The following is a 14,343-nucleotide window of genomic DNA, read 5'->3' as shown; positions in this document are numbered from 1 at the left end:
GATGTAGAACTCTCAGGAATCTCTCTAGCGCTGTTTCAAATAATTATATAAGCACCGATTCAGTCATTGTGACTAGTGTATCACCATGAAATAATAACAACAGGGTGACTAGTGCAGAATACAAAGACTAATGTCTCCATACTATTTGTAAATTCACTAACACTAAGATTCATAAGTTTGCAAAAATAAATCATTGGCCTTAGATAACTTTACAATTATAACTGGGGAGAGCTGAGACATGGCCCAGAGCACTGGCTGTTCTTCCAGAATACCAGGGGTGAATTCTCAGCACCCTTATGACAGTTGACAGCTGTCGGTGATTACAGTCCCAGAGAATCTTTTGAGCTTTGTGGGTACCAGGTGTGTGTGCCTGTCACCATACAGGCACAAACATACAAGCAGGCAAGACATCCATACATGTAAAATATTTTAACTGGTTTCTGTACTTTCTCCATATTTTAGTAAACTTAATACTGGAAGTCCTTGGAAATAAAATAAGATAAAGGACAGGTTAAACATATAGATATTGGGCAGTAAAAGAATCAGTAAATGCACATAGGCTTGCAATGTAAACCTAAAAGTACATGCTTAGAATTACACTAATTTAATCTTAATTCATCATATACAAGTCTTTGACTTCAAAGAACATGGCCATCAGGAAGGGGTAGAGGGACAAGAGAGGTCACTAGAAGAATGGATACAAAGTACCTTATATACACATATGTATAGAATTGCTTGGGAAAAGTAACATCAATGTGTAAAATTTACAACCTCATATTATTATTGAAAGATATTAACACTTGCATTATTATAATGGTACATCATGTTTTCACTATATCAGTATGTCTAAGGATTTAGTGTTATATCAATTTTCAATTCTCCTCAAACTAATCAGTTTTACTCACTCTAGTTCTGACAAGTTGCCTAGCAGTGTGTCTGCAGAATTTGACATTAGAAACCAGAATGTTAAAGGCAATTTTGAAGGATTGTAGACTGTTCCCAGAAACATGAACACACGCATGCACATGCGCAAACATGCCTGTACATACACATACAAACACAGAGTATAGAAGAAAGAGGTGTGGTTTAGAAGAAACTATATAACAAAGATACAGTAGCCACATAAAGATTGGTACAAGTCTGACACATAAGCCGATAGAGGAAGAGGTGGCCCAGAAACAGACCCGTTCTTATGAGAACCTGTGAACTAAGACAGGGTGGGCAGCCTAGAGCACAGGAAACTTTTCTATTATGACCCCAAACTGGCTGATTTTTAATGTGAGCATCAAGAAAAACATATTTGAAACTTATTTCCAATGTTTGTCTCAAGAATATCATGCTGATTACTAAAGTAATCCAATGATCACTAAATAGTATTTTTTATAAAGTGTATATGCAAAAAAAGTATCAGCATGTTTGAAAATTGCTTCCCTGGGACTCACTCCAACATGGAGTCCTTGAGACCAAAACTTTGTCCAATCTGTTTATCTTTCTAACTCAAGTGTCTGAAAACACTTCTTGACACAACTGTAAGCTTTTGAATCTATAAACTAACATATATGTCTACCAGGAGTGACAAGGTAAACCTTTTAACTAGCATATAAACAATGGAGAGTTTGATTGGAACAGCTTGAGATGGCTCAACTGTAGGCAATAGATTCCAAATGAAAGAGAAAGAAAACACAGAAGGGAAAGCTATGAGGAAAGGCTGGGCTATGAACCTAGAACTTGAGAGGCTAAAGTAACAAGATCTCAAATTCAAGTTATGGAGTAAGACCCTCTTTTCAAAAACACAAAAGAAACTTATGTGAGAACATCGAGTGAAGCCACTTTTAAATGTAGCAAATGGAAATTTTATTTGTATTATTTTCTTTGTTATGAATGAGAACAAAAACTATTTCCCCTTTATCTTAGTTAGGGTTTCCATTGCTGTAAAAAGATACCATGACCAAGGCAACGCTCATAAAAGACAATGTTTAATTGGGGCTGGCTTACTTGTTCTGAGGTTCAGTCCATCATCATCATGGTGGGAAGCTTCGAGGAAGGTATGGCACTAGTGGGAGGAGCTGAGAGTTCTATATCTTGTTACTAAGGCAAACAGGAGACTGGCTTCCAGGTAGCTAGGAGGAGACTAAGCCACTCCCATAGCGACACACTTCCTCCAACAAGGCCACATGTACTCCAATAAGGCTACACCTCCTAATAGTGCCACTCACTCCAATTGTCATGCATCTTCAAACCAACACACCCCATAAAACCAGTCCAGAATTAGAAGATCTCTCCACTCCTCCTTTCTATGTTGCAACCATCTGCAACTCAGATACTGTTCACTGCTTATATTACTTGCAATTACGAAAATCTTCATTCTTAAGTCATGAATGTGCCTCAAGCTCATCATGCTTTGTTCGCCAGATGCAGATTCCAGGGTTTTTCCCTCTAAAAGATAAAACAGAAAGTTTGAGTTCCTTAGAAAACAGGCTTTCTGGTTGAGTCAGCCAGACACAGAAATGACTGAACTCTAAACCAAAGTATGGTCTTGGAATTGACAGCCCCTGGGACTCTGTTAGAAGAACAACAATACCAACCAACCAGACCCCCCCAAAAAAGCTCCCCTTCCAGGGACTAAACCCCCATCCAAAGAATACACAGGAACAGACCCATGGTTTCAGCCATGCACATGTAGCAGAGGATGGCATCGTCTGGCATCGATAGAAGGAGAAGCCCTTGGTCCTCTGAAGGCTCAAGGCCCCAGAGTAAGGAAATGTCAGGGCACCGATGTGGGAATGGGTGGGTGGGAGGGGGAGCATCTTCATACAAGCAGGGGGAGGGGGGATGAGAAAGGGGTGAACTGGGAAAGGGGATAACATTTGAAATGTAAATACAAAAAATATCCAATGAAAAAAGAAATTTTGGATCTTGGCAAATGACAATACTACAGGCGTAGCGAGAGATAGTAAGATGTTGATCCCCCAAAATGTAAATAGAGGTGCTACGTGATCAAGAAATTTCACTCCTAGGTACTCATGCAAAAGGAGAAAAAAATCAAGCTGGATGTGTGGATGTATGGGTGTTGGAGTGTGTGTACCACTTGCAGCAGGAGAAGTTGATAGAGGAGATCCAACAATACCCCATAGAACACGTGGTATTTCTCACTTATAAATAAATTTCTCACTTATAAATTCATACTGTTATGAATTTAGCCGTGCAGTCGCCTCCCTGGAGAAGTTGATTTCATTTATTTAGGGCATATCCTCAAGTACGTATTTCTGGCTCACCTGTTGGCACTGAGCTTAACAATGGATATTGGAAATCATGCCAAAGCTGAAGCCGAAACAGACTGATGGACGTTCACTAGCTAGAAATTTCTCTGGCCACCAAAGCAAAACGAAGAAAGAAGTCTATGGGCTTGGAGTAAATATATGTAAGCCACACATCCAAACATTTAGGAGTTCGCATTTTTGGACACCGAACAAACAGAACCGTCAAACGCGCGATTATCAAATAGGCAAGACTATCTGAAGGAACATTCTTCTAAAGAGAATATAAAAATGGACAACGTGTGTATAACAAAAGAACTTGACATCACTAACCATCAAGGAAGTGTCAATCAAAACTCCATGTTTATTAGGATAGCTATTACCGAAACAGCGGGAGATATTGTGTTGGCTAAGGGTGTGGAGAAAAGAGAATGCTTGCACAGCATTGCAGACGATGGAAATTCCGGTCATTATGGAAAAAAGCATGCAACTTCCTCTAACACATTAAAACTTGATTTGTCATAGGACCCAGCTTTAGTCCTTTGCAAGTTCTGTCATCTGACAGACATCTAGACATCGAGGACCTTGGCTCAGCCGGAGCACTGACCTCCCGCTGCCCTTGTCTAAGGCCAGCAGGGGGTGCTGTGGACCGCGCAGAGTCGCACGAGAAAAGGAAGTGGCCGGACCAGGCTCGCCCCGTGTAGGGTGCACCCAGACTGTCCTGGGCCAGAAGCGCGCAGTAGGTTCCGGGTCCCGTGACTCGCATGACTGCATCGCCGGGTGCGCGGACCGAGGATCTGCCCTGTCCCCCTTGAGAGAGAAGTTCCCACGGCCGTGGCGCCCATGGCGGGCGAGAGACTCGGGCAACAGGGCGAAACGGCCACTGCGGTTCCGGAGACCCGAGAGCACCTCTTTAAGGTGCTGGTCATCGGCGAGCTCGGCGTGGGCAAGACAAGCATCATCAAGCGCTATGTGCACCAGCTCTTCTCCCAGAACTACCGCGCCACCATTGGCGTGGACTTCGCCCTCAAAGTCCTCAACTGGGACAGCAGGACGCTCGTGCGCTTGCAGCTGTGGGACATCGCTGGTAAGAGGGCAGTGTCCCAATATCACCAGACTCTCACTTCTCTCTGCCTCCCGGTTCTTGTCTGTCCTTGTCTCTGCCTGAGCTCTCAGCAGTTGCGCTTTTAAAAGTGGGCAAATAGAACAGGAGATGAGGGACACCTGGAGGAGCTTAAAGCGTCCTGAAAAGTTGACTTTCGGAGGCCTCTCTCTTACTGTACTTTTTAGTGACTAAAGGGCGTGCCTGAAGTTCCACTACCAGTTAGTGCAGCGGCTTTCAATCTTTGGGCCCCGACCTCATTTGCAAGGGTAGCCTATGATCTTAGGAGAGCACATATTTACATTATGATTCATAACAGTAGCAAAATTATAGTTATGAAATAGCAACGGAAATAATTTTATCACCACATACATGAGGAACTGTGTTAAAGGATGTCAGCTTTAAGAACCACTGCCTTAGTGGTACAACTAAAACCAACAAAGCCCCTTTACTTTTCAACCCTGCCCCGCCCCAACTTGACTTGGGTCTGTGCCTCTCTGAAGTAAGGGCTTTCTCTTTCCGGAGCCAAACTTATAATTTACTAAAAGGGTTTGGAGCTGTGGGTGAGTAAAACTTGGAACCTAGCCAAGCCTTTGTGAGGGGTAACTCCATTCCTCAAATTCCTCTCACTTGGGAGGCCTGGTGACCCTGGGGAAGGGTTGGGAAAGTTCTGAAACTTTCCCGATGCCTTCCCCTCACTAAGCCAATACTTAATGCCTTCTCGTGGGTACCTCCCTATCCCACAAATGCTGAATTGTTTTCTTTTGCTTTCAATTATTGCTCTGGAATGTAAGAACCATTGTCTTCGAGGGCTGATTTATGAATCCCCTGAATTCTAGCAGGTGTGGTAGGTGCCCATATGGGCGTTCAAGGAAAGGTGAACTTTAGTGAAGTTTAATAGAAGTGGCAAGCAGCAAAGGTTAACCTGCTCAATCACTGGGAACGGTCAGGAGCTCCGTCTGCCAAGCGTTTGAATGGGAGCTTGTTTAAGGCGGAGAACACCTTATGGTCCTTTCCACAGGGAGCATACCCCAAAGCCCCAGAGGGGTGTGGTTACACTACAGCTGGCAGTAGCCTAGAGGGACAGTGATTTCTGCCTGCCAGTTAGTAAGTGCTGTGTTCTTTTATAGTCACTCCACTGAGGAAGTGTTAAAGAATTTATAAACCTTATACTCGTTTGCCTAAGAGCAGAGTCTAACATGGGTAAGAAGAATGGATTTATGCATATCATTTATCAATTTCTCAAAGTTATTTCGCCTTCGGTTCAGCTTGTTTGATTTTTTTTTTGCCTCCTGCAACAACTAAGAATGTATTTCAAGTGTCACCCTTTAAAGGCAGAGGCTTCGTTGGCAACACTCGCTCCTACTGCCCAGAAAACTGGTGGGCATTCTGTTGCTTCTTGACATTGTCTCACATCCTGAAGGTTGCCTTACTGTGTGACCCTCACCAATGAGGATATCCTGTGCATCTCTTTCACAGAGGTGATTTGGAATCCCTGCTTGGAATGGCAGTTCAGTTTCTTCTATTATGTGCAAATTAGTAGGATATGAGCTATGTTAAATTATGTTTGGAGAGTTGAGGAAACAAAATCAGGGGTCCAGGGTGGTGATGGCCCCTGCTTTTAGCCCCAGAATTTGGGAGGCAGAAGCTGTTAGATCTCTGAGTTTGAGGTTAGCCTGGTCTACATAATGAGTTACAGGATAGCCAGGGCTATACAGAGAAACCCTGTTTCAAAAAATCTGAAAAGCAACCACCTCTTCTTTCTGTATATCACTTCTGCTCTTTGTATACCAACCCCACTGTTGAAACTACCAGGATGAGCCACTCCACCCAACTTCATCCTCGTTGAAAAGACACCGTAGCCTGGAGGGAGACAGAGCCCATTTGTCTGCTGTAATAACACATCCTTGTACCTTTGCCAAAATCTGACGTCTGAGCATTACTGGAAAGGAGAGAAACGTTTTACAGTCTGCAAACTGGATCTCTGGTGTTAGGTGTTGCTTTTTGACCAACAGGAACTCTTGTAGCATTTAGCAAATACAAAACTCCAAACAACAGAACCAGAGGAAAACTTAGGACATAACTAGACTATTAGGCTTTTCTCAGAGAGTCTGAATTTGAGGCAAGATGTCTTAATATGCAGGTATCAAGAGACACAAATAACTTGGGTTTGGGGTTGGAATTTGCAGAACTACACATGGCCTTGACTCTGCTTGATTTGAACTTTTGAGGGACTAGTGAATCCTTCTTAGCTCATACCATTTGAATGAGGGAGAAGTTGGGTAAAGAGCCCATGCCAGAACGCTCCCCGCAGGAATATTCCAAAATATTCTGTAAAGCATATGCTGTGTGCAACTTACAAGGTTGAATCATACTGACTTCCAGAAGATTAAAGTATTTCCTGGTTGCAAAACAAAAGTTGGAGCCAGCCACTAGCCATGACTCACTTGCTAGTTCCTCTTCAATGCCGTTGTCCTGGAGGTCGTAGAGGTGGACAGGGCCATAAAGAAATCTGCAATCAGAGAAGCTTTGAGAAGTATAATAAGCGAGAATTACAGAACGCTTTCTACAAATGCAGCCAAACAGGTTTGTGTAATCCCTTCAAATTAAAGACCATAGTAGTTTTCTGGTATATGGCTCAACAAAGTGTTTCTCATATCATTGAAGGAGCCCAAATTAGAGCATGCACCTCGTATTGTAGACTCGACCATTACCATTTCTTACTGCCTTCATCCCAACATTTCCAGTCATTTGCTCACGACATCTCATGCTTCTTTGCCCAGGAAGTTCAGAATTCCCACGGCAGACAGGTTTTCATTGGCTTCATTCTTTTTAAAAATGCATTTTGAAAGAATTTCTAAGCTGTGGACATTTCTGAGATGTGTTGAGCTGTTTCACTGGTACATGGCTACAAGAACACACCCTAAAGAAATAAATCGAAGCATTAATTATAGATGTGCGCCTGGCCTCAGGTAAACACTCACTAATGAAGCCTGCCAGTGAACTCTGTAGCCCAGGAATGAAGTGTTATTTTCAAATACGTTCTTGGAGACATTGCATCCGTTGTACATACATATGGGATGCTGGGTACTTTTTTTTTTTTAATCAGCTTTCCATATGGAACTTTCTCTTTCCATATAAACATGGGGGATGTCTTCTGAATGGCGAGACATGAGATCACGGAAACATTTTAGAATTCCATCCAAGTGTTCTCATCGAAAACCTTGGCCCTTTGACCCAGCAAGCCAGGCCTGGGTGGCTCCTTCAGTCTGATTTCTGAGGCAGAGATGGGGGAAAAAGCAACAACAGAATGTATACACAAAGATGTAGCTTTGTGCTTCCTATTTGTCTTTTTAACTGACAGATAGCCTGGCTTCTTTCCCACCCCATTCTTCCCCTAATAGATTGTATCTATACAGTTTACTTACACATCCTCTACCATGGCTTGTGGTAGCTTCCTGAGATCAATCTGAACGTGTTGTCCTTCCTATTCTAAGTATCTCTCACCAGAACCACCGGGGCCTTATTAACATCTACTGTCCGGAATATACACGGATTCTTTAGCATCTGTTCTGACAGTAGACTTGGCTTTATCTGACAAACGTGTCCATCCAAACCGGCTTAGTAGAAGAGTTTTTTTTTTTTTTTCATGCCTAAGTCTGGGGTCGGGCATGCCAGGACTGATGTACAATAGCATGAAATCTTCGTAGACAAAAACTGGCTTTCCACCACTCAGCTGTTCCAAGGATGTATTATTTGTTTCAGTGGTCCAGTAAAATGGGCCTGTCTCGGTTCAAAGGCAGCTAAGAAACATAAGACTCGTGATTCAAACTGGTCACAGAGCTCGCTCCAAAGCATTCTGTAAAGGGGAGCTGAGACTAATGTACCTACTGAGTCAGAATTGGAACCACTTGGAAGACTGTCATCCGTCAGGCACCGTGGGTGACTCTGATTTAGTCTAGAGCTGAGAGGCACTGTTCTGTCTTCGGCTCTGTTGCACCCTGGCAACACACCCACACTCCCACTACTCTTCAGGAACTTATCAGTGAATCAGACGGCCTACTTGGCATCTGTGTTCCGCCAGTCACACCTTCCATGCCCTTCACTTCCCGTGTTTCACAGCACTTCCATAGAAGGGCCATCCTCACTCTCTAAGTGGCCATCTCAGGAGCCTCTGGTAGAGGCCAGTTTATGGACATGGATAACTGTTTACATCTGAAGACGGGATACCTTTTGTTCTCGTTGAATACATTCGTTTAAAGGTTTAGGAACAATGTCATCATTTAAAGCTATTATGAGCTTGGACACAAATTAGCAAGGAGTTTTAATTTACATAATAATAATCCTTTTTAAAAAATTCTACGATTAGAGATTGTTTGTTGCCAGTATTTGACCTCTGAAGGACACCATGAGATTTAAGGATTTTCTTTATGAGAGCTTCTATTTACTAATCAGAAGCTGGACATCTCCTCCAAGTGACCTTGTGTCTTAATGGGTAACTCACGTTAACTGTCAGGGGATGGAGAAGAGATGAGTACCTATAAGTGAGAAAGGTGAGGACCATTTCATTCTATGGCCTCTTGGCTTGTGTTATGAAATTTATATTCTGAATTTCAACTAATATTACTAGAAACACTTGGATTTATCAAGAGGGAGGCAGACATATAACACAGAGGAAAAGCCCAAGCAAAAGCCATGATGGGAATCCCAAGAACACGTTTCTGTGAATTGTGCCTCTGATAAACCCAGAATATGGTATCTTCTTTTTTAAATATCTGGATGGAAATATGTTCATTGTTTTACTGTCAATATTTTCATTTGTTTTAGAGAGTCATGGTGAAGGACTCTGTGTATTATTTTTAACTGAATGGAAATATTTATTCCTGGAAAATCACTAGTTTTGCTCTTCGATCATCCTCAGTGTCATTAGTGTGGAGGCCTCCAAACAGCAAAATAGATAGTTTAGTCCTTTGCCAACTTAGACAGTTTAAGATTTTAGCATTTGCATATGTAAGAGCTTGAATGACATCTTTGGAGCCTGTATGACTCTCTCTGTGTTTGCTCTTCTCATCCTTCATGCCTGGGGAAATTTCAAGTTATAATCCACGTCCTATCCTCCAGAGGTGGTAGCGCATTGTTTAAGAGACAAAACATTTTGAGAGTCGTTGAAAATGTGCTGTCAGTATGTCAGCAGCAATGTGGATGACAAAGGCTGCCCCTGGTACCAGAGTGACTGTACGCTCGCTTGGCAATGGGGCATCTTTCCTCAGTTACCTACCGTGGTAAAGCACAAAGTGACTGGGAAAGGGGTTAACACCAAAGCAGCACTGCCCTGTGCTTGAGGAAGTCACTCTGACATGGACAAGCACCTCTTCTGCCACCTGGGACAAAAGCAGAAATTTCTAATCCAGCAAGGCCTGGATTGACAGATCAGATAACACAATCGTACAGTCAACTGAAAGAACTTGAGTTGTCTCCTTGGGACTCTGTTCACTCATCAGTAAAATGAGAGAGCTGGGCTAACTGGATGTTCCCATCTGTCTTCCAGTTTTGACCAGTAATGGCTCTTCTGGCTTGGCTCAAAGAAGTTATTGCATAGAGTTCTCTCTGAATGAACCTCAGTTTTTTTTTTTCAACAAATCATTTATAATGGGAACCTCTATGTTCTGATCAATTTTTTTTTTTGGTTCTTTTTTTCGGAGCTGGGGACCGAACCCAGGGCCTTACGCTTCCTAGGTAAGCGCTCTACCACTGAGCTAAATCCCCAGCCCCCTGATCAATTTTCTTATCTGTGCAAGCTTTAACTCTAAATATGCATGCTCTACAAATTTTCCTTGGCCCTTCACCTCATAACTACTGAGGAGTCTTCCTCCCTTACCCAGGTTTTTCTTATTCAAAGACTCATCAGTCCCAAGCCAGGCCCTTTAGCATGGGCAGAGGTTGTCTGCCTTCTGGTAAATGTCTGTTCTAACATTTTGACCTCTTTGTTAACTGGGTGTTTATCTTCTTGTATGATAGTCATCTTTCTGGTCTTGCTCTAGGTGCATATCTTCACTGGGTAAGTGATTGACATCTGGTCCCCAAGTCAATTCTTCTCCTTTCATTTGCTTAATTGTATAACTGACACTTTTTCTTTTCATTTTACATACAGGATTTTTTTTAAGTATAGTTTGTGATGTGAGGCCTGTCAGGAAGAATTTTCTTCTAGTCTTGACATCTCAGAGAAACTATCTGACATTTCTAAGCCAACATACCTTCCCCGAAAATTCCTTACCATTGACACTTCTGATTTTGGATGAGTTGTCAGAAAGGGCATATGAGTACATCTTTTAATACCATGGGTTATGATTAAGAAAAATTATCTGTGGTTTTCCAGGAGGCTCACTAAAAAAAGGCAAGGAAAGTCCAGCAGTCCTTTGGAATGTATAGTTGTGCATTCTCTTACTAGTTCGTTTGGCGCCTTATCCTTTTGAAATTCAAAGATGCTCAAACTGAAAACTATGTTATTACCCTGAAACCTTAAGCCGTCTGTCTTTTTTAACCCAAGACTGTCTTAGAGGGGCTAGTTACTTGTTGCTGGCCCTTTTGTGTTCAATAATTAAGGTTCATAACGTGAGATTTCTTTAGGCTCACTAGTTGAAGTTGGAATCGAAACAACTTCAATCCCTCTGTCTAGTCTTTTTTGAAGAATTGGTGTCCTTGCTCTTGGACTGTTAAAAATATTCTGAGTGAACATGTTGGCATAATTGTTCAACGTACATTTATAGAGAAAGGTACAGCCTAAGTCTCCTTAAATGTCAGCATTATTATCTAATGAATTACACAAATAAAGTAAAATTAGATTTGTCTTATCAGTAAATTTGAACATGATATGTTCCAACATGTGACCATTTGTTATAATGCAGTTCAGATGACTGGATCAATGAAGAGTCACAAGGCAGCATTTGCAATTATAATGGCATTATAGAATTTAGAGGAAAAGTATTTGCCTTTGCCGTTTAGGGTAGCTTTGCATTTGTGTGGATAAAAGATAATAAAATGCAAATAAGACTTGTTCCCCGTCATGTGTTCTAACAAGAAAGTATGCTATAATGCTGTCTTCATTTCAGATCACAGTGATGATCTTAGATTCTTACTGCTTGCCACTTATCACCCCCCTCCCTCTGAGTCTAGTCAGGAATTTGACAGCCTAAAGATGAGTTTAAGAACCCCTGGCAACTGCAACATAGTTTCGACACGTTAGCCCGTAGACATAAAGGCATCAGAAGGCTTGTCTTCCTTAGTTAGCATCACTCTGGTCTGGATCAAGCATCTTTTTGTCCCTTCTAATACATGAGATAAAGACTGGTAACTTCTTCATGTGAAAGATTTATTCGGCAGCAGATAGTAACAGCAAGCTTTGCACGATAGTCTGGATATGCAGACAGTAGGTACTCTACCCAGTAGCAGAATTTGCTCGGGATTTAACAGCAGTTAAGTCCTTCTCAAAGGATAGCATCAGAAGATCTGTGCAACAGAACCTTCACACAGCTGGCCGTGCCACTTCTTGCTGTGAAAGCACATGCTTTCCACTGTCTGCTTCTAAGAAGAGAACAACGTCGGTACTCAGTCAAAAGTAGCTAGAGCTAGAGATGTAAAGGGGCAAGCTAAGATGTCTCCTGTCCGGTCCGGATATTTTTGACTGGTCTCTTACCACATCATCTCTCTGCATTTCATAAACTTCAGATTATTCTGTTCTTGTCCCATCTTCCTGTTCTCCCTCTCTGTTTTCCCAAGTGCCTATCCCCTCTTAGCCCAATGGAAGAGAAAGCTGAAATGGCTATCTGTGAAGCCTGCCATACTGGTATCCTGAAGTTATTCTACAAAGAACTAGTTCCTCCTGCTGAGCAAATTGTTAGCCACTTCTGCTAAATCATAGTTTGTGGTTCTGTGTGAGCGTCCTTTATCCCAGCAGTCCATTCTGCAGTGAGGTGACCGATGCTTGTTTCTCAAAATAGATTTTAGGGTTGTGGAGCATGCACTGGCCCCTAAATGTGACCTTTGACATTATGAACATTTAATCTCCTGCTGTATTAATCTCTAGGACAGGAGCGGTTTGGCAACATGACCCGAGTGTACTACAAGGAGGCTCTTGGAGCATTTGTAGTCTTTGATATATCGAGAAGTTCCACATTTGATGCAGTCCTAAAATGGAAAAATGATCTGGATAGCAAAGTTCATCTTCCCAACGGAAGTCCCATTCCTGCTGTCCTTCTAGCTAACAAATGTGACCAGAAGAAGGACAGCAGCCAGAGTCCTTCCCAGATGAACCAGTTCTGTAAAGACCATGGCTTCATTGGATGGTTTGAAACCTCTGCCAAGGTGAGCAGGCTTCACTGATTAATCTATTTCTGATGTCCTGGTCGGGCTGTGAGGGAATGGTGAGTGTATGAATGTGTTTCTGCGAGGGTTCTGTAAAACCAGAGTAAGAAATACATAGTGTGGATATGGCACTGTCTCCCCCTCTGAAGCTAAAGTGACTTCAAAGTTAGCTGACAGAGCCATGAGCAGGAGAGCAGAGCTGTTGTTCAGAGCAAAATCGCATGACATTTTCTGCCAGTTTGAATTCTTAACAAACTTATTCTCTCATGGTTCTGGAGTGAATGGGAGATAAGGTGTTCTTTTGAAAAAGGCAAAAAATAGGAGGAAATGTCTTTAAAAGATGAATGCTGTGTGCACAACTCATACTGACAGTCACCACCAGACTGGATTAGCTCTGAGAGATGTAGGGAAGAGCGAAATATCAATATTGATCATGTGCTTCCTCCTGAATAATTGAATGGATTTTTTCTCCTATCTTTGGGAACTGCATTTGTTGTGTTGTTGTAGAAAATAAAAACACTAAGTTAAATTTTGAGAAGCTTAACCATGAGGAACCATTAGATAACCAAGGGAAAAAAAAATAAGAGGTCAGAGGTATACTATACTGGGGGTTTGTATACCCTGGAATTGTTCAATGTGAAGATTCAGTAACCATCAGACTTGCATGAAAAATAAGGACCTTTGAGAAATTGTGTTATAAACATTAACTGCTAAATTCGCGCACACGCGTGTGTGCGTGTGTGTGTGTCTGTATGTGTATCATTGTTCTTCCAAATCTACTCCTGGAGTAATGACTCCAGGATTCCTGTCAGGTTGCTCTTAATTTTACCCACAAGGTGGGAGATTATTTGACGTCAGTTCTCATCAGAATGATGAAAGTGAGCTATGAGTGACCACCTCACGGGCAGCCTCAAGCTATCGAGTGAGGAGAAAGTCACTGACCAAGGAGAATCTACTGGAGGCAGGGTGATTGGTCCCAGCCATACACTGTTTTGATAAGTATGGAGTCTTATGGTTTCTTTACTTTCGTGCACAGATAGTTGTGGTAGAAGAAAGATGAAGCTCAGAGGTGATGCAGGAGTTAGTCAGCCTGGAAGGAAGGAGGAAATCACAGGAGGGAAGGCGTCATGGAGCGACTGAATTTTTCAGAACTGACTCTCACTGCTCCATATGCCTGCTGGACAATTTGCTTTAACTTCCCATAGAAGAGCAGTATGTGAACGACATATATATGTTGGGGAATTTCCTACATTGCCTCTAAAATTCCATGTAGGATTTATTTGATCTTCTAGCTAACAAATTGCAATTTTATATAAAAATATCTGTCTATAACATTCATAAGTAATTGTCAAAGTCATAATACCTCATTTGAAACTGTAAAAGTAATTGGGTTTATTACATTTTCAGACAAGATACCATATAGAAGAGAGAAGGGGAACATCTTGATAAGGGAACATTTTTAACCAGTTGTATGCTTCCTTCAAATGTTCTAGGAAGAGCTTCTACCTGACTTCCTGTGTGGTAACTCTGGAGTCTTCTGGACTCTAGGATCTAAAGTATAGCATTATTATGAATTTTTGCTTTAAAAGTTTGAAAGGAAGTGGATCAGGGCTTTAGGTACTA

At 42.0% G+C, this 14,343-nt stretch overlaps 1 protein-coding gene across 1 annotated transcript in view; it reads left to right on the top strand.

Moving 5' to 3' along the window:
• Positions 1-3,957: 3,957 nt before the first annotated feature.
• Positions 3,958-14,343, top strand: part of Rab32 (RAB32, member RAS oncogene family) — a 14,811-nt gene continuing 4,425 nt past the window's right edge. The window contains exons 1-2 of the mRNA NM_001108902.1: positions 3,958-4,344; positions 12,443-12,720. Of these exons, the coding sequence (NP_001102372.1) occupies positions 4,101-4,344; positions 12,443-12,720 (522 nt within the window). The 5' untranslated portion in view covers positions 3,958-4,100. The remainder of the gene's footprint in view (positions 4,345-12,442; positions 12,721-14,343) is intronic.

The sequence above is a fragment of the Rattus norvegicus genome, chromosome 1, assembly GCF_036323735.1.
Source record: "Rattus norvegicus strain BN/NHsdMcwi chromosome 1, GRCr8, whole genome shotgun sequence".
Classification (NCBI taxonomy): domain Eukaryota; kingdom Metazoa; phylum Chordata; class Mammalia; order Rodentia; family Muridae; genus Rattus; species Rattus norvegicus.
This window is presented reverse-complemented; position numbering and strand designations above follow the sequence as displayed.